Source organism: Clytia hemisphaerica, unplaced genomic scaffold (assembly GCF_902728285.1).
Source record: "Clytia hemisphaerica strain Z4C2 unplaced genomic scaffold, Clytia hemisphaerica genome assembly, whole genome shotgun sequence".
NCBI lineage: Eukaryota > Metazoa > Cnidaria > Hydrozoa > Leptothecata > Clytiidae > Clytia > Clytia hemisphaerica.
Genome location: NW_027103768.1, coordinates 932,322 through 952,392, shown reverse-complemented (window position 1 = coordinate 952,392; position 20,071 = coordinate 932,322). Strand labels below are relative to the sequence as shown.

Genomic DNA, 20,071 nt, shown 5'->3' with positions numbered 1-20,071 from the left:
GCTCTGAAATTCTATTATAAATGTCACGTGACTTAGATAAGATTTCCGGATTTCCTATCTAACTTCGACACACTTTTCAGCAAAAGCACGCCATCTAGCCCTAGACCGTCTTATATTACTTCATTATATTATTCATTTATTAATCCACATTTACAATATTGCATAACCTCCTGGGGCTCACCGAGCACCAAGGGAATAGGTAAGTTAAATTGTGAAATAAGTAATATAACAAATAAAATCAATAAAATTTGTAATAAATCAAATCTTGGGACATTCAATACATTAAAAGTTAACTCCCTATACAAATTAGAGTGTGGTAAGCTCATATTTAAACATATAAACAAATCATCAGCTGACTATTTAAACACAATTTTTAGTAATCAATTTAGCCATCTCATGGGTTTGGTACCCATCAGCCTACCAATGACTCTTTAACGACTTTGGTATTTGGTGACTCGCCATCTCCCATACGATTTTACGGTCCACATCTCTGGAACCAACAATGTCTTAATTTCAAATCCACCAGCTTTTCTGTGTTTGCTCGAAAACTCAAATCAAAATTACTCAATGATAACTAAGTTCCCATCTAGTGTCTTATTCAACCACATTTATTATCATCCACAAACCAAGTGTAAATATTTTCGTATTGTATCTCCTGTTTTTGTTTATCTTTTGTTGTTTTTTTCTTTTCTCTAGTTAGTATCTCTTATACATTATCACTCCATATATCCTTTCAAACTCGAAAGCCTCTTAGGGTTGTTTTTCGCTTAGGATTTTTTAAATGTAAATAGATCTGAAAAAAGAAATATATCATATCATACCCTTATCGGGCTTTACTACATCATTGCCGGTCATCCATTCTGTTAAAGCTCCAAACACACATTATATTAATCAGGTTGGGTGGGCGAGACAATAACCAAAAAGGTTGACTTCGTAAAAAAGAAGTTTCGTATCCGGGTCTCAAAAAAAAGTTGGTATCGGAAAAAAAGTTGGTGTCAGAAAAAAGAAAGTTGGTGTCAGAAAAAAAAAGTTGGTGTTGGAGAAAAGATGGTATGAAAAAACATGAAGTTGGTCGCAAGAAACGTCGCAGAAAAAAAAATTTGGTGTCGAAAAAAAAAAGTTGATCTCGAAAAAAAAAGTTGATTTTTGCAACTTTTCCATACCAAGGCAAGGGCAGCTACAAAAGTTGGACCCCCAAACAGACCCCTAAATGGAGCCCAAAATGGAACCCTTTGAAAAACGATTTTCAAAGTGTAGAACGGACGCCGTGGTTTAGTGTTCTAATCGTATAATAAATACGATTAAATTGAAAATGTAAAAGAAAGAAGGCAAAAAGGGTATACTTTGGAAGCTTTACTTTCGAGCCCAGTAGTCCTTGTTGTGCTCAGCACGTGCGTGTTGATTTTAGAAGCAGCTAAATCCTGCCCTAGCAAGTTAGTCACACTAGCTTCCCGCTAAAGCACTATATCGTTTACTTGACTCTCAAGCAAAAAAATGTGCCGCAAAACTTCTAAAGGGATTCATGAAAAAATAACCCGGCCCTTTTTAATGAAATTAACATTTTCAAAAACTATGAGAAATTGCCTAAAATTTGAGCCATAGATGAAAAAATTTGAGCCAAGCCAACCTTCAAAAGTAATTTGAAGATCAACTTCCCAAGAAAAAGATCTACGGGGGAGGCGGAACCCACCTAGATCCGCGCACCAACGGATAGGTTGTTTCCCGGAAATTTTGCCGGACCTCAAACAATGGCCCATTTACATATGCGGAATTATTTTTACTTTAGCGTATAAACAAGGCCTTAAAAATCGAAGCGCTACTCGGGAGTTGAATGACAAATTTTGGTTTGTTGATTTTAGCTGCTGCACGTTTTATTTTGTTTCAAACTTTCAAGTTTTAATTAATTGTCTTGCGAACTTAATTCAGGTACCTCTCATCCTTGTTGTGCAAATACACCCTGTAGATGACTGATGTTGTTTTTTCTGAAAGCTAGATTTCCTAGTGTGACTAACTGCTAGCGTCAATCGAACATCCCCTTCTGTTTTTCCAATTCCTATCTCTATCTTCTTTTCTATTTTCTGACCTTCTGAGACTTGTTTTCTGAATGTCAATTGTACGACAGTCTTTTATGGGTCCATTTGTTTCTTACCTCAAAACTTCCATTTTTGCCATCTTTTCCCCAAATGCCACCATCGTGTGAAACAAATGGAAACCGTGTTAAAAATGCAAAAGTCTACCATTTTGCAAACTCTTAGTTACGTCAATAATGGCCGCATAAATTATGTCGGAAATGTAAACAAACTAACAAGAAAACGAAAGTGAAACTCATCGTAATTATGCATTCGATTATTGCCGCCATTTACAATAACATTCTTCCACTTTTGACCCAGAATGCAGAAACAAATGCAAATTTCTTTTTGCTTGGAAAAGCTTGGCAAACTTCCACTTTTGACACAAAGAACACAAATGATCAATGTAAATTAAGGTGGTAAAAATGTAAGTAATTTTTAACACTTTTGAACACATTTTCATGAAACAAATGGGAAAAAGGTGGTATAAGTGGCATAAGTGGCATAAATGGTGCTGAAACAAATGGACCCTATTAAGGAAAAAGCTTTGATTTAACTGCAGAGTAGCCTCTGCAGTTATGCTCCCTACACCAGGTGACTGCTTCATTTAACTGTTCTTCTCTAGTTTGTATCCTTTTTCTTGAAATTTTTGCAGCCGCTTTGCTCTCAGGATTGCTTCGTTTCCTTTTTAAATCATTGGGTGAGGTCCCAGGCTTTAATCACAAATTAAATTTTCCAGGTGTACGATCCATATTTCTCTACTGTTACAAACTTGATTTCCTTTTCTGTTTTAAGCTGTATTTATAATTCTTTAGTATCTAGCTGAAAAATAAGAAAAAGTCTTCATATAATAGCCAATACCTTTCCTGCCCTTACCTTTTTGCCCATACGTAACTTACCCAAATGTCTTACTTTATTACTTTTTGATAAAACATAATTTTGACTTTTAAATCAAACTAGTCCAAATTTACACACAGTCTAACTAATCATTTACAATATGGCTTTTCTTGGTAGTTCAAAGCAATAGGAAAGGGTGGCTTTTAATCAAACTGGTCTACATAGTTTGGATTTTTTGAAAAATCATCTGCAAAAGGTGGCATTTTGAGGTCCCTACCACTGGCACTTTGTGGAGCAAAGTGGGGTTCCCTTGAAAATAAGTCAACATAAATTTTACATATTAAAAAGGATTCAAATAAATGCATTCACACAAAATTTCATCAATGGATGACTTTTTGTTCTCCAGATAATGCGATTTTCCAGACTGACATTCTGCGGCCCCCCCCCCCCCCCCCCCTAAATAAAGTATAAAAGTTCAATTTGAGAAAAAAAATACCAAAAACCTAAAACTTTGAGATTTAAAGTTACTGGGAAGAAATTTTATAATAGAAGACCTTGTAAAAACACCAAAAAAAGTACAGAAAAAAAAAATTAGAGCAAAAGTAAATTTCACGTACATTCTGAGGGGCAAGCACCTGTACTAACTTTTCTATGAATTTGATATTTCAAACTTTTTCCAAATATCGACCCAACCGGGATTCGAACCCACCAAATGAAAGAATCTCTGATCAGAAACCCAGCGCGCTATCCGTTGAGCCACACTCGCACAGCAGAACACAAAATTTGTAAATACTTATAGAATGACAAAAAAGACGGGGGTAATGTTATTATAATATGGGTAAAAGTATCCCTTTTTTAACCTGACTGAAATTCGAGCCGTTACTAGCAACCCTGACCCTACCTAACTGTTACCGTGAAAAAGGGTAACTTGCATTGGTGGAGGCTAACATGCATATACCCCAATTCACAGACCAACTAGAGCAGTATTCTCTTCAAAGTGTTGACATGGAAACATTTATGAGAAAATTACTTGACAATAGTTGATTTTGTTTTTGTGCTCATCACTTTAATTTTGAATCACATTTTCATGAGAGTGAAGAGATATCGACGCATTAATGTAATGTTAATTGCTATTAGTAATTGCTCCGGCCTAGGAGCCTTTAATTCTCTCTTTCGACAACGGTCAAGACATTTTTTTTCGTTTATCTAATCCGATGATCTATATCTAATCCGATGATCTATTCGGATTTAATAAAAACGGATTATCTGGATTCCGATAATATTGTGATTTGATTGGCCGAAAGTATTTAGAAAAAGATGGCTGCTGAAAGTGGGCTAGCTGACTGTAAAAAGCGAATGGGCAAATCTCAGTAAAAAATTGATCATTTACATCATTATTCATGATGTTTTGGTCATGATTTATGAAAGTTTGATGCATACTGCATAGTGGGCACCCCCCCCCTGGATTCTGGGGAGGGTGGTTGAGGATTTTCAGATTTTTAAAAATAGGTGGGGGTTGGGTTGATGAGAAATTTCAGGTGGGGTAACCTTATGTAGGTGGTAACATTTTTCAGGTGGGGGTTGTCAAGTTTTCTGTATTTAACTTCGTTTGATTTTGTACTTTTTTTTGCAAACGATTGGATCAAGCATCAAACATTTTGACCCGGAAATCAATTATCATTCTGCCTTTAAAAAAAGTATAAAACGAAAAGTTCAATGATTCTGAAAGAAGTTATTTGACGATTCTCTTACAAAGAATCGCTCGCTCACTCGCTGGCTGGCTGAAAGTGAAAGTAGTGAAAGTGAAACTGTCAGTCAGCAAACACAGGCGCAAACGTCTATACCCGATCTTCTATATCTCAGCCTTGAATAATCGCTTGGGGCAAAAAAAAATTGAAGAAAAAAAACTTAAAAAAGTTCTTATTAAGTGATGCTATTATAGCTTATCTAAACCTTAGACAGAGAGCAGAGGTAATATTAGGCTAGCGACTTGTTTGATTGACCTTCATTATAAAAGAGGATTAAAAAAAAAATTGAAGAATTGGAAAATTGGACATCTATTGGGATCGAACTCGGAACCTCTCGTTTACGAGGCAGACGATCTAACCGCTTGAGCTAACCACGCTTTATAAGTGGTGAGGGAAAGCCTAGACTGATAAGAAAGAAAAAGGAAAGAAAATTAGTTCCCGCTTTGATGTTATTATCGAAACAAAAGGATCAGTCACGCCGACATTCCTTTCCACACGTCAGCAATCTAGTTTTTATATATATGAAAACTAGATTGTAAGGAAGATTCCAAAAAAATGATAGCTATTTTCTTAGACGACTACGTTAATTGTAATTGTAAAAATCAATTACTCAAATTTTCACTTACCATTAATAGACCTAAAATAGATATTTTAGCTACTCATACCATGCGAAGATTTCTGACAAAGAAAAGTCTTTCTAGTAGACAAGACCTTACTCGGATTATCTATCTATCTATCTATCTTTACAGCCTGAAACAGCCGTAATTTCGTTTTTCAAAGGATTCCATTTTGGGGTCCATTTGGGGATCCATTTGATGGTCCATTTGGGGGGTCCAACTTTTGTCGTTGCCCCTTCTCCAAACTCATAATCTTAGAAAAAACAAAAAATACCTCACCTCACAAAGTTCTAAGATTATAGAGCTTGGTGCAGGTAGATTAGTCTGACACAGAAAGTTATAAACAGTCTGTGTGTATTTAGACTTCCAGTCAACAGCCATTTTGTTTCTAAATAAATCTATGTTTTCATTTTCATTCTTTTTCCATAAATTATGTGCGCGCATTGGGATATTCCATTTTTAGACCACACAGGGGTATTGACAAACTTTTCCAGGGGGGTTAGAGCCTTGATTTTCCAAGGGGGTTATCAAAGGTTTCCAGGGCGTTCTCTCCTCCTAAACTGGCATCAATAGTCACTTTCCAGGCCCTTTTTCACAAAATTACACTTTCCAGGGGTGTCAACTCCTAATTTCCAGGAGATAGGTTGTTATCTAAAATTTCCAGGGGGTTTAGTGAAAAGTGTTTGTCAATACCCCTGTACAATTTTTTTTTGAAATAGCCCATTGAAATTATCAAAATGTGCGCAAAAGTACTGTTAAGCAAGCTGGCCTATAAGGCTGAACCTACATTGTAAGAAAAATGTCCCTGCAGGCGAGTTACCTGCGCCAAGCGTTAAACAAGCAGCAAAAATATCATAAACTAGACTGTGAAATAAAGTTTAACGCTTAGATTCCCAGGCTACTTTTCAGGCAGTCTAGTTCTAAAGGTCTAAAACAGAATCTAATAACATGAACACTTACAAACATCAATATGTCAGATCTAACAAAATTAACAACGGCACTGTCATCATTGACAATAAAACAAAGGATTTTCTGTCAAGAGTCTTGTAAATATTTCAACAACTTCCATCGAAATGATCCGTCACAGCTGAGTCTACCATTTTTAACATGGTCCAAGGATTGAGCCGAGAACGCTCGCAGAACGCCCGCGTGGGTGAAAAATTTAATCTGTCATTAAACTTCTGAAGCGAAGAGTACACGAAGCGATTCTAGCTTTACGATAGTGCCGCGGATCATCAGAGGATATTATTCAATTGTCATTATCCCTTTATTTTCATTCCTAGAACTAGAAAAGTTGTATTTTTTACTTCTCTATTCACATACTGAATTTGAAAGATCTTCTATGTGGCGTTTTTTTTGCAAACTTCAAAAAACTGATTTTTGTCCCGCCTCTGCAGGATTTTGGCTTAAGTGTTTGTGAGCATAGGGTACAAAGTCCAAATATGCGTTTCCCATAATTTTTGTACGAAGAGTTGGGTCTATACTGTCAGGGTAAAAAGAGAAATTTTGATTTTTCTTTCTGGCAGGGTCCACTTTCCGAACTCCAGCGGCACATCCCTGTCAGCTGTCAAGGTCAGTGCCCCCCCCCCTTGGGCTGGAGACTGATTTTCGAGAAAAAAAAATTTTTGCCAAAATTTCAGCCTAGCCTGGGAATCCAAGCTCATAATCTTAGAAAAAACAAAAATACCTCACCTCACAAAGTTCTAAGATTATAGAGCTTGGTACAGGTAGATTAGTCTGACACAGAATGTATGGTTGGTTTTGTAATCATTTTTCTCAAAAATCAGTGCTCTGAACCAATCTGATCAAACAATTATTATCAACAGTATATATCTTTTCTTAAAGTTGACAAATTTGTTGAAAACAAAAATTTATGCACACTTTTAGCCAATGGGCATTATGCCAGATTCATATAGCAGACTGACAAATAATCTGCTGACATGGCAACAGTTGGTTTGCTATCAAACTGATACATATCTCATTAAATAACTTCATGAGAGTCCATTTTAATTTTTAGTTTCAGATAATTAAAAAGAATGCCTTTAGAACAAGATGTATTGACAATTGGTCATCAATTGGAGAAGTTAGTCTCTGAAGGAAAATCTGTAAGTATTTTGTTCTTTCCTCCTCTACTCTAATTCTGTCTTCTGTCTAATGAACTGGAGGAAACAGGTGTTATAACATAAAGGGACTGAAGATAAGGTCATGTAAGGCTGTTCTTGTAAACTTATTTACCTATGAAAAACTGACTTCATTTTCAAGAGGATTCAAAGCTTGTATCTTTTTAAAAATACATGCTTTACTCTGGGTTGTGGGTGTTTTGATAATGAAACTTCGTTACAAGTTACAACCCTTTTTTTTGGGTCAGCAAAACTTCAAAACTTTTCTTGCCATTTTATCTATCTCTTTTATCTTAATTTCTTCCAACGACATTTCATTTTTTAGTTGACTCTTTTGGACAAGACTTTTAGAAAGTGAAATTGATTTTTTAGGACAATGAAACAATCAGCGACTTATTAAAGAGATTGAAAGAATTACCAATCACATTAGACATCTTACAGGTCAGAGATATTCAGATATTTTTCTGTTTAGCCAAAATTCTCTTTCAGTCTTTCTCAACCCTCATAACTTCTTCGTTTGTAATCTCCATAAATTCATTATTCCACATTTACAAACAAAAAAACGTGAACATAGTTCTCTTGAACACTCTTGATTAGTTGCACAATTTTAGGGCTCACTTCTCTAGTAATTATTTAAGAAAATTTATCTTGGAATTACAGTCAATGCAGGAGGGAGTCGATACTGAAATCTCAGATATCATGTTGTTTAGTGACGTGATGGTACACCCAAAAAAACTTAAAAAAACTTCTGAGAAAAATGGTCCTGAGAAGACCAAAATTGGATGGTCTACGTGTAAAAAAGTCCCCAAAAGTTTTAGTTCATTTGTACTAAAATACAGCATTTCTAGAATTCTTAAAACCCTTATACATGTCAGAGATTTTAGTACCAACCACCCCCTGGTCAATGTTGTATGTAAAGCCAGCAAAAAGACTGGTGGAAGTGAAATTCAATTATCCTTATCACATATGTGTTTTTGTATTTCAGAAAACTCGTATTGGAATGACAGTAAATGTTGTACGTAAAGCCAGCAATAAAGATGACATTCAAACTGTTGCAAAAGGTTTAATCAAATCTTGGAAAAAACTTTTAGGTGAGAAGGAAATTCAATATCCTTAGCTTGAAAACTGCCCTTAACATCAGGAAAGGCTCTGATCAATACATGTGTTTTGAATTAGTTTCTCTGTGAATTTTTCAAGGAGTTTTAAACTTCACTTTTGAGAAGAATCTGGGCTGATCAAGCCATTATGTATAACATTCCTCATTTTCACTAACACATAGATACACAAGATAAAGACAAAGAAAAAGAAAAGGAGAAACCAAAAGTGAATAAACAAACGTCTCAGGAGAAAGAAAGCAAGCCTGCACCACGAGATTCAAGAGCGGATTCAGGTGGATCGTATGAAGTACCTCCACCCAAAGGAAATGATCCAATACGAATACAATGTCGTGAAATGTTGGTCAAATCACTCAAACTGGAAGGCAGACCAGGTTTCTTTGTTTTCTCTTAATACTGGATAGAAAAATTTCTCTTATTTCTGTTACTTCTCTCCAATGCCGTTTGAAGAAGTTTTTTCTTGCAATTTAATTCAAGAATTTTGATCACACAAATAGTCAAAACTTCTAGGAAAGTTGGAAATTTGTTGTAATTTGTTCAATTTGCCTAATTTGCCTAATTTGATGACCAAAATCACACATCAACATTAGCTGAAGTTATCTAATTTTATTGTTTTGATTGCAAATCTCGAAATCCTTCAAAATTCACACAAAGATTTTTCCTTAAAGAATGGCATGAAAGCTTTTATAATCTATATATTAATAGTATAACGCGTATGTCATTTTGTTTTCTGTCTGTGTGTCACTTTCGATTTCGCAAGCAATGTTTTGTTCTTGGTAAGTTTGTTTTGATTGACAGATCGGATAGAGCCTGGTTTAGACTTTATTCAGCCTTTGTTTTGAAATTTAAGGCCCGTCTACATTTAGTAATTATAATTTCTGCCTAGGCATGCCCGTTTTTCGTTTTTCTCTTTTCTTTTGTTTTTCTCTTTTCTTTTGCTTAAATTCTTTTCGAATGTAATTAACGATCGTATTTATTAATGACATTCGAATTCTTTTCAAAACAAATTCCTTTTACAGAAAAGAATAATTCAAATGTAAATCAAAACATAACAGTCAAAAAGTTTGTCAAACCAAACAACGACAGCATTCAAAAGGCGATAAAAAGCAAAAAGAGAAAATTAGTCAACCTCTTTCTTCATATAAAAACATTCAAGTCGTCGTTACTGTCAAAAAGTGTGTACGTCATTTTACATGTTTAAATTTGAAAAGTGGCTGCGTTTAGACCAACGCAACTGGCATTTTTAGTTTGGCATTTGCTCATGAGGGGTTCGATTTTAATAGCTTTTCCATTGTATTTTCTGTCATGGCATTTAAGGAATTTTTAGAGTCATTACTGAAAAGGTGATTCCCTCAAGTTCAACTTTGACAGATCAAACAATGAAAAGCATAGAATCTTTCAAAAACTGCAGTCATTAAGACTGAAACTTTTTGCCGTAGGGCTAGGCTATGGCAAATGTTGCAAATTTTACAATCTATAGAAAGAACTGAATAAAAAACGTGCAAATACTTTAAAAAATCAAAAATATCATTTTTTCTCTTTGTTTTGGTTTCTTTGTTTGATTTGAAATGCCAGAAAAGGGGATTCCTTTGCTCAAAATGACACCCCTGTGTCACAGACCCGGTGGACCCCCCACCCCGGTGGAAAAACAGGCCAAAAAATCGTCCCCGGTGGAAAAAATATCTTACAATTTCAACCCCACTGCGAAATTGCTCTATGATTTTATCCCCATTGAAAACTGAATGTAAAAAATTGCACTCCAAAACCATCCCCACTGGAATTTTCGAGCTGGAAACAATAGATTTTCTATCCCCATTGGCATTTTGATAGAAATTTTCATCCCCACTGAGGGAAAAAGTTCTACCGGGGCACTGAGACAGGGGTGTAAAATGGCATTTCAAATGCCAACGAAATGCCAACACGCTGGCATCATTAGGCATTTGACAAACCGAACAATTTACAAAATGCCAGGCTGGTCTAAACGCAGCCAGTTATGACAAGGGTTTAAAAAAGCAACTTAGAATTGTCTTATTTTTTCAATCTGATAAAAACAAAGAGTTGCACTATTCTTTGTGACTTTCCCACTTTTTCCTGAAGAATTGTCATTTCAACTGGACGGCATATTCAGAGTTGTTTCAGACGACACTGGTACAGTAAACGATTCTCTTCCTGATAACTTTTGACTTAAACAAAAAATTCGTCTACATCCAAAGGACTTTTATTGCGTTCAGCTACAGCTTAACCGGCGTGCGACGCCGGGTACCGGCTAGTTACATTTATAATTACATTGTAATTACATTTTTATAAAATTTTATAAAAACTTTTGAAAAATATTCTCCTACAAAAATACAGCCAAGTACAAAATGCAATTGGTTTAATTTCCGACTGATGTAGCCCTGAAATGAAGCTTTCAAAACTCTGAACATAGGAATTAAAAATACTCTTTTTCTTTTTCTCCTTGGGGCATAGGCCCTGAAGACCCCTAAAATGCCAACTCAAATCAATCTGAGGCGGTTATTGCCATTATGTATTTCCCGTTAATCATTACATGTTGTACGTTGTTCATTATACATTATGTATTATGCATTACGCAAAAGATACAAAGAATAATATTTTCTTTTCAAAATACACAAGGTGATTTTTCTTCCTTCATAATAATTACTCAAAATTTATTTTCGTGCAAAAAAAAATATTTGCATGGAAAATATTCTTGCAAGAATGCCGAAATATGTAAAATCATTTTCGTCATATTTTTTACGAAAAATACAATGAAAAATACACTTTCCTTGAAACATATATGAAGCATTTTCTCCAAAAATACACAAATGGAATGATATTGAAAGAATGAAATTTTTCCTTTAAGATTACATTTTATTTATCAGAACTTTTCCCTCGAAAATACACAAAATGATCTTCCCTGAAAATTACTCAAAAATCCTTTTCCTACCAAAATACAAGGAATTATCTTTTCCTTCAAGAATACATTAATACAATCTTTTATTTTTTAAATTAGTGTACAGTAAATCATATCTGCAAAAATAGAAATAATTTCAAAACTACCCAATATATTTTCTTTCCATCAGAATTTTTACAGGGACGGCTTATTTTCTTATGCATCTTGGTTAAAATCATTTTGAAATATTACGAAAAAAGGAGGTGATCGGCTTATGACCAATGGTTATTTATAGTTCTTTTTCTTTAGAATTCAACCCAGCATACATAGCAGCTGATATAGAAGAAGCAACGTACCAAATGTTTAAAGACACTGGTTCAAAATACAAAAATCGAATTAAAAGTCGTGTTATGAATCTACGAGATAAACGAAACCCTGCTCTAAAACAAATGGTGGCGGAGGGTGAGATTTCACCCGAACGATTCGCCAATATGACGGCTGAGGTATAACTTTTGGAATACGGTGCGACCATACAACCTTCTAGGACTTCAGGCCCTAACTTATGTTGAGTAGGTTTAAGCATTACAAACATTACTTTTTAATAGACAATGAAATGCCTCGTTATTCTTTATTAACTGTTGTTCTTATGTGATCAGCCAAATTATTATACTGCGTTTGATTGTAATGTAAACGTGATAGAGTTAATTTAGATTATCTTTGTATCAAAAGGAAATGGCGACTGACGAATTGAGAGCTGAACGTGAAAAGATGACCAAACAAGCGATCAACGAACATCAACTAGCCACGTCAGCTGGTACAAGCACTGGTCAGTTCAAATGTCATCGCTGTGGTAAAAGAAAAACCTCTTATAGTCAAGTAAGTGTGACATTGATATTTAAAAAGGATTAATCGGGTATATTCAGATGCCATCATTTTGCTGTCTAATAATGTTTTCTTTATGTTGTGCCAGTCATTGATCATGGACAATTTATCGATGTAGCTCAAATCTTTCCCTCTTCTCCGGACTTTTCCTCCGCAAGTAATCTCATAAATCTTTTCATGCAAGGGATTTAAGTCTTCGAGGATGGGCTTTATAGGGGGCTGAGGTTCCACTTTATCGCCCTTGGCAGCCCTTCGAAGAGTTTTTGTATTATACAGTTTGTGAGCTACCTCCACTGTAAATTGTACGGATAGATTTCAGGGATTTGGGGATGAATTATTAATCGGGCTTCTCTACTATGTTTTTGATGTTTGGATATTTTCTTCTTCTTTTTCACACCAGGTACAAACACGTAGTGCGGATGAACCGATGACCACTTTTGTATATTGCAACGAATGTGGCAACCGGTGGAAGGTACTCCTCTTTCTCTTAGTTTCTCTTACTTTTCATCTTGACCCTTTGAAAGAGAATACTTGTGAGTAAAAGATTAAATGTATAGGATAATTACATTTTGGCTTTCACTAGCTCCTGAAAGTCAACTCATGATCAGATCACTGTAATTCTTTTCTGAATGAATGGAAATTAGCTAGAATGTTAAAAATCATTTATTGATTGGTTATTGAGAATTGCAATGAATTAACGATTACACCATTTTTGGAACACCCCGGTGGGGTGGAGGTCCTATAAATTAACCTTTGTCCGTTCGTCCGTTCGTTCGTCATTAGCTTCCTCGTGATTGGCTCGTTAGTTTTTCTGAATTTTTGCACAAAGATGTGTAACTATAAACCCTCGAATGTGACGGAGCCCGATTTTCGAAAAAAAAAATTTGGGGGCAAATTTGGGCCAAAAAACGGCTAAAAAACGGGTTTTTTGGACTCTGTGAAAAATTGGATCGTTAACTTTTTCTAATTTTTTGCATGAAAGTAGGGTACTATCACAGGTAAAAGATGGCTCAAGCAGATTTTCTCAAAAAGATTTTTTTGGCTCAAAAAACGCATGTTTATCTATAAGAATCACTATTAATAAGCATACATCAATGTTCTTAGTTAAATTACTCAATTTTTTTATGAGATGGATGTTTTTTTGCTCACAAAGTCTTGAATATGAAAGAATATCTCAAGAGCATGAAATTTTGGTTTTAAAACGTTTTTTTTATAAGAAACAGACGACTAATTTTAATAGATCGTCACTATTTGTGTTCTGAATGATTGTTTAATGGTCACGCTCACGTAGATATCAATTATATATGTGTTAAATACATAACTAGGTAGGTCCATAAAAGTATCACTTGTTTGTTTACAGTTTTGCTGACACCGGATGCACACATTGCCAACTATCAAAGAAACAACACAGCACACTTTGTACATATTCCTCGCCCCTAATTTTTTAAACCGTGTTCTTCTTTGAAACATAAAATTTTATACAAAATAATCCAAAATGTTTGATACTTTTCCGCCTACTAAGATTGTCTATAAGATAATAACGAATTTTGACTTTGTTTGTCGGTAGAGTTTAGAGAAATTTTGTACAATGAATTTTCAGAACATTAAAAAGTACCCTAAATTTCGAATATGAAATAAAAACAAACAATTTTCTGCAAGACAATTTGTAAACCTAAGACAGGTCTTCTTCAGTATGTGGAAAGTACGCTTTGATTCATGCAAGGACAAAGGTAGTTGCCAAGTTTGCATGAAGGTAAGTTTATTTTATATTCTCATTAAGGCTTTCCCCTCACGAACTGACATATTAAAGTTTTTTTCTGGAAAGTTCCATGTAGATAATTATGTAGAAGGATATAACATGTGTAATTTTCATACTCTGACTCATCAATATATCAGTAGTAGTGTCTCCAATATTCTTTATCGGTTCTTTGAAGGTCTTACTTTGCCTTACGTTCTACGTTTAATGCATTTAAACAGATTGTAAAAGATTTTGTTCTTGCAAAAACCCTAAATCCAAAAACCCCTCGTTGAGATTACTGTAAACAAAGTTTGGCCAGAATTTCATCATAAATTGCTTTGTGAATAAACATTGTTTTTGAATGAATGGAATTTTAAAGAAAATTCTAGGGCCGTTGAAATTTATTTTAAATTTCGATCGAACAACTTCTTTAAGCTGTAACACAAACAAGAGTTTAAAGCCTACGCACGGAAACACGAAATAAAAACCTAACCAAACCAAACCTTGACGCCCCCACCCCATTTCCTTATGATGGTTTTATTACAATCTTTAACCATAATTAGCTGATTGTAATTTTCTTTTAACGTTGGGTCTTTAAATTACTATATCACTTTAATTTTGCAATGTACTTTTAGCAGTTGCTAATTGTTTTGGTTGTTCTTACTATAAAAGACGAAGACAAACATTATACTTATTCAGATTTGAAGGATTAGAGTGAAATTAATTAAGTTTGAAGCATTTTAGACGCCTTAAAATCTGTCTGAAACTCTTTTCGTGCAAGATCAAGATTTCCGTTACGACAGACAGACATATGTCAGATTACTCAATATAGCGTTTCCGACATCTTTACTTTTTGTCAATGACAAATTCTGTTTTTGAATGATAAGGACTTGTCATGGCTATTGTGAAGCCTTTGTTAAAATGTATGGAGTCATGTAGTGTTCTTTTTAGGTAAATTTAGAATAGCTTGTAGGAGTCTAGCCGCTTTCTCTGAAAATAAACTGGACTGGCTCGTGTAGCCCACTCAACTAACAGAGTCGCTTTCAGGCTACATAGCAACTGAATAACCCTATCATTTCTTTTTGAAGACTCAATTCGAAGTTTCATAAAATTGACAATGGCCAAGATCCGAAACTGAAATACTTACTGGGATGAAATTTATAAGCCGTGCTCTCTCTCGAAAAAGTTGCATGGAACTGTATAGTAAGCTGATATCAAATGTTTTAGATTTGACAGGCCTGCCCGACTTATTTTAGCTGTGTGAATATTTATGAAATTCGAGAGGAGGTTTGAAAAGTGAGACGGGAAAACTTGGTGGTCGATATCATACCACTATTTTAGATTTTACCATATTTGTCAAAATAAAAGAAACTGCTTACTTTTGTTGTTTGTAGTAGTATAGAATTTACAACATGAGACTTTCATCTGTTTATCATGCTCAGCTACACCTCCTTCATGTGGAGTTGAACCTTTATATAGTTTTCTAATGGGGAGTGTATCAATCGAATTTCATTCCCTGCTATCTTTTGTCTAAACAACTCTGTTGGTAAGCTTTGTGCTGTGCTGGAGTGTAGGATGGAAGAACGCGAAGGTTGTCCTTTCACCATTATCCTTTCTCAAACCCCAAAAACAAAATATTTCATTTTATTTATCATCCTTTTTCTTGGCAATACTTTGAAAGTTTATCAAACTCCGGAAAAGCCACTTTAAGCCCTATCATCAAGAGCACCCATTGTATTTTATTGAGCAAGAATTTTTCTTTTCAAGTATTCTTGTCTAAAGTTATGATGGTTTTTCCTAGATGACGTTTTTACAACTTCTCAAGCAACGTAATAGACGACGTAATACAACATTTTTGATTTCTTTCCCATCATAATACAAGATCGTCGTGAATTCGATTATGTATTTAGTCCACATTCTTTCCCTAGCAAGAGCGAATAATTAAGATTAATGATTATTTAGCAGTAATTTCTCCTCAATTATTTTATGGATTATTATGTAATGTCGCAATATTAACTCTCACTACAATTCTCACAAAACCTTGACTTCCTGTCACAACAACCTTGTGTCTCCAAATGTTTTATTTTTACAGCTTTTCCGAGATAAGGATTTAGCTGCTTTCCTTTGAACCTGTATTGAACTCAGTTATTTGTTGTATTCAAGTATTCTTATCCGAATTCGCTACAAATCCAGTGAGAAAATCACTGCTAAATATACTTTTTCTCAAACAACTTAAAAGGTTGACCTTGCCTTGTTACTTTGACAGGTCTTTGCATGTTTTAGCCACCAGTTTTGAATGTTGTCAATAAAAGAAATGTCTTTGTAGTTACCACAAACGACTTGTGATCGCCAACATCAATTTGAAAAACATGCTCTATAGACGTTTGCGAATAATTAAATTGTTGGAAATGATTGATTGTTTATAAGTTTGAAGATTCTTTGTCGAACCGCAAAAGCCATTTTAATTAAAAACTTCTGCTCCCGATGCCAAGAATTTTTCTGATGTTTAGAAAAGTCCAGAAATTTCATTGGTAGCATTATTCATTTAGTGATATGATATTCTTTGCAAATTCATCGCTGTTAGAAAAGTAGACGTAAAAAAGATTAGAGCATCGAAAGTGTCAATCTCAGCGATTTTGTTTTCTTTCCGGTCCTTGAATTATCACTATCTGCATTTTCTGTGATTTTGCTTTGTTTGCGCGAATTATTCTGCTTTAAGCCATAGATTTTGCTTTGTTAAGTCACAGAATTGATTTAAGATTCTAGCAAGATTTTTAAAACATTGATCCTAAGAATCCAAACTTGTTTTTTGTCTCTGTGATGTCACTTTCCAAAGACGCGGTATATAAAGGAAGGAATATTTGATTCTAAGAAACGGATTTGATGATCCTTATTCTATGGAAAATTTCCAGAACAACAACTTGAAATCTTTTTCTCTTGAGTTTTGTTTATGCATACAAAGCTTTACATAATAACAGAGTTGCATTTTTAGCTTGCAATGCCAACTCAGCATTAGATTCAACAATGTAGTAGGGTCGTTCTAAAATTGGCTGAGTTTTGCATTAGATAAAGTGAACCCGCATTTTCTGATAATCTATCGCAGATAATCTTGATCAAAAGACTTTTTTTCGATCAACTTAATTTTGTAAGCCTCTTTGTTGTATGGAAAGACAAATGAGTAAATGACGAATGTAATTTTCCGTCACTGTTACATCACAATCGTTCGACCGCTAGACCAATATGGCGGTCAGAGCAGCGATTGTCGTAACTTGTAGTACGTGAAAGGGTTGAGGAGAATGGAGTTTTTATTGACGTCTTTTCAAATGAAAAAGTAATGATATCAAAATGTTATGTTGTGAAAGTTTTATTAAGAAAAAAAGTTTAGTCAAAAATAGCGCTTGGAACTGTGATTTGCGTAAATTTATCTTGAACTTTGTTAAGATTAAAGTTATATGTTTTGTGTCAAAAGTCATGACGCTTTTAAGCAGGGGACAAATTTGAAAATTATCGCTTTAAAGTTTCTGTTGATGTTCACATTAACTTGATGCTTAAATCAACATAGCGAACAAGGTTATTTGCCGAATAGCAAAAAGCACGATCGGCTGTAGCTTTTTCACAGGACCCTCACAAGAAACCAATAACAATAAAAATGTATTTGGCTTCATGGCGAAGCAAGACAAAAAACATGTAATGTTGATCCATTGTCTTCGGAAAAAAAAGTAATTAAAACCCCCTTAATTTATCCTTCATCATTTCATAAGAGAATTTCCCCCGTGTTTCGTTTCGATCGTCTTTTTTGATTGACAGCTCGCGATGTCAATTAAGAATGATGTCATTTTGATGTGATGAGGGAATAAAGAGATTGTACGTATATAAAAACTGTGTTACAACAAGCTCCTCATTTTATTTACAAGGAAGCACAAGTACAGAGAAGACGTGGTGAAAAATAACATTTATATAACCAAGTGAAAGTAGAGAAGGAAAATTTTTGATCAACATGTACGATCATAAGAAGTTGAGCAATCAACTAGAAACTTTATCCAATAATAATATGAACGCAAAGAAACCCATTCGAATTGTGGTTCTTGGACAGTGTGGTGTTGGGAAAACAGGTACGTTCAATTCCTTACTTTTCTTCACATACTTGATTCTTTGTTTTTAAGTTCTCTATTAATGATTTACTTTTCATTCAGCTTCTTCGAGTTTTGTCAGATGATCTTATTTTTATTTTTATTTTGTTCCTGCTTTGAAAATTGCTTGATTCAAGTACTGTATTATCTTTTGACTAGACCTTTCATGAGTGGAATTTCAATGGCAAGTCTTTGGCCTTAGCTTTCATAAATTGGAGTACCCAGGTTTACAGACCTTTTTTGAAATTGAATTTATTTTTCGTTCATTTTAGCATTGGTTTCGAGATGTTTACAAAATACGTTTCCACAAGACTCTTCATCGGGTAAAGACATTTCACATCGATACAACATGACAATCAATAAAAAGAAAACCGTTTGTCTCGATATTGTCGATTTCAACGATAAAAACGACGCACTTATCAGTTGTGCAGATGCTTTTATTATTTGTTACGCGATAAACGATCGAAAAAGTTTCGAAGCTATCGATGCTTATTTGGACAAAATTGTCGAGGCTAATATAAAAAGTCCTAAAATTGGAATTGTTGGAAATAAAATTGACTTGTATAATGATAGAGAGGTAACGTCAACAGAAGGACTCGAACTAGCGAAAGAAATTAACAGTTTATTTTATGAAACGTCAGCTAAAGTTCCCGTTATAGATGTGCGTCAAGTGTTTTATGATTTATATCAATCTAAAGAACGCTAAACGATCCAAGAAAGGTAAAAGAGGAAGTATTGAACTTGAATCTTCAGACGTTTTCAGTCTACTGAACTATTCCATTATTAATAATTCGGGCGTCATTGGGCGGTCATCAAACAGCAGTTGTTTCTCAGCTTTACTTAGCGCCCGAAGGAAAAAGTCGCCCCCACCATTATTTGGACGAAGCTGGTCGTCAGAAAGTGTTTAATTGTTAATTGGTTGATTTTCTGATTTAAACGGTCATGTTTTGGCAATTGCTTAGCAGACTGACTGTCTATCAAAATAATTACACATACATAAACTTCTAACCTTGATTTTGTTTTGATTTGTTCCAATTTGAGGATGGTTACCTAATATATCTTTTTTTGTTTTTGTTGATTTTTAAATTTAAAAAAGAAATATAGAATTTTATTAACGGTTTATAAAAGACATTTAATTTTTTGTGTAAATAACAGAGTTAATATTTATTTATCGGTATTTTATATATATATATTCACGAAGAAATAAAAAGACATCGCAAATAATAATTAAGTTTCATTCCCAAATATCTTATTGTGCCTGGTATTTTTAGTCGCGATCCTTTGGTATCCCTATAATTCAATATAGAGAAACTTGAATCTTAACTTGTCCAAATTCACAAATGACCATAAGCTACTACTGCCTGCGGTATTATACTCTGTTGAGCTCCAATTTTTATAACTACAGGACTAGTAAAACTGAGCCAAATTTGTGATATTTTCGTCACAGAAGTTTGGTTTTCAAAATTTGGTCGAAAACCTGTTGAAATACAATTTTACATTAACTACTCTAAAGCCATTTTAATTTTGAAAGCTCTTGATAAATTGGAACAGATGAGATTCAGAAGACGTGGTTTTCCTTGCAATGCCACAATCGAATAGCCTATATAAAGCAGAACTGTTGGGCTAACAAAAAAACTTTAGTCTTAGTTTTATGAGAACTTTTTGTCCTTTATATTGAGTTTGATATAGTTGTAATGAAAATGAAACTTTTTCGTTCAAGCAAAGGGTATTGAACGAAACGGGACTCCCAAAAATGAAATGAATGTGTGAAATTAAAAAAAAACTGCATGAGTGCGTGAATTGGAAAACGTTGCGTGAATTTTGAAAAAAAATCGTGAATGCGTGAACTTGGAAATAAAATTGCTTAATTGCGTGAATTGATGTTCCTCTTGGGGAAAGAACTCAGTAATTAGTTAGCCCAG

General features: G+C 34.4%; 2 protein-coding genes across 2 annotated transcripts; both read left to right on the top strand.

Moving 5' to 3' along the window:
- The first annotated feature begins 7,271 nt into the window (after nt 1-7,271).
- Nucleotides 7,272-13,770, top strand: LOC136805803 (transcription elongation factor A protein 1-like). Its single transcript, XM_067062364.1, has 8 exons — nt 7,272-7,376; nt 7,764-7,832; nt 8,377-8,482; nt 8,671-8,880; nt 11,709-11,902; nt 12,129-12,275; nt 12,682-12,753; nt 13,642-13,770. The coding sequence occupies exons 1-8, from the start codon at nt 7,308-7,310 to the stop codon at nt 13,648-13,650; spliced, it is 876 nt and encodes a 291-aa protein (XP_066918465.1). The 5' UTR covers nt 7,272-7,307; the 3' UTR covers nt 13,651-13,770.
- A 4,057-nt stretch (nt 13,771-17,827) lies between these two features.
- On the top strand, nt 17,828-19,380 carry LOC136805777 (ras-like protein rasG). Its single transcript, XM_067062334.1, has 2 exons — nt 17,828-18,131; nt 18,422-19,380. Exons 1-2 carry the CDS (start codon nt 18,017-18,019, stop codon nt 18,853-18,855), a joined length of 549 nt encoding a protein of 182 aa, XP_066918435.1. The 5' UTR covers nt 17,828-18,016; the 3' UTR covers nt 18,856-19,380.
- Nucleotides 19,381-20,071: the final 691 nt, after the last annotated feature.

Coding starts and splice junctions, on each gene's coding strand:
- LOC136805803 (XM_067062364.1), top strand. CDS start 7,308: ATGCCTTTAGAACAAGATGTATTGACAATTGGTCATCAATTGGAGAAG. Junction 8,881..11,708: donor CAAACTGGAAGGCAGACCAG/GTTTCTTTGTTT, acceptor CTTTTTCTTTAG/AATTCAACCCAGCATACATA. Junction 12,276..12,681: donor GAAAAACCTCTTATAGTCAA/GTAAGTGTGACA, acceptor TTTTCACACCAG/GTACAAACACGTAGTGCGGA.
- LOC136805777 (XM_067062334.1), top strand. CDS start 18,017: ATGTACGATCATAAGAAGTTGAGCAATCAACTAGAAACTTTATCCAAT. Junction 18,132..18,421: donor GTGTGGTGTTGGGAAAACAG/GTACGTTCAATT, acceptor CGTTCATTTTAG/CATTGGTTTCGAGATGTTTA.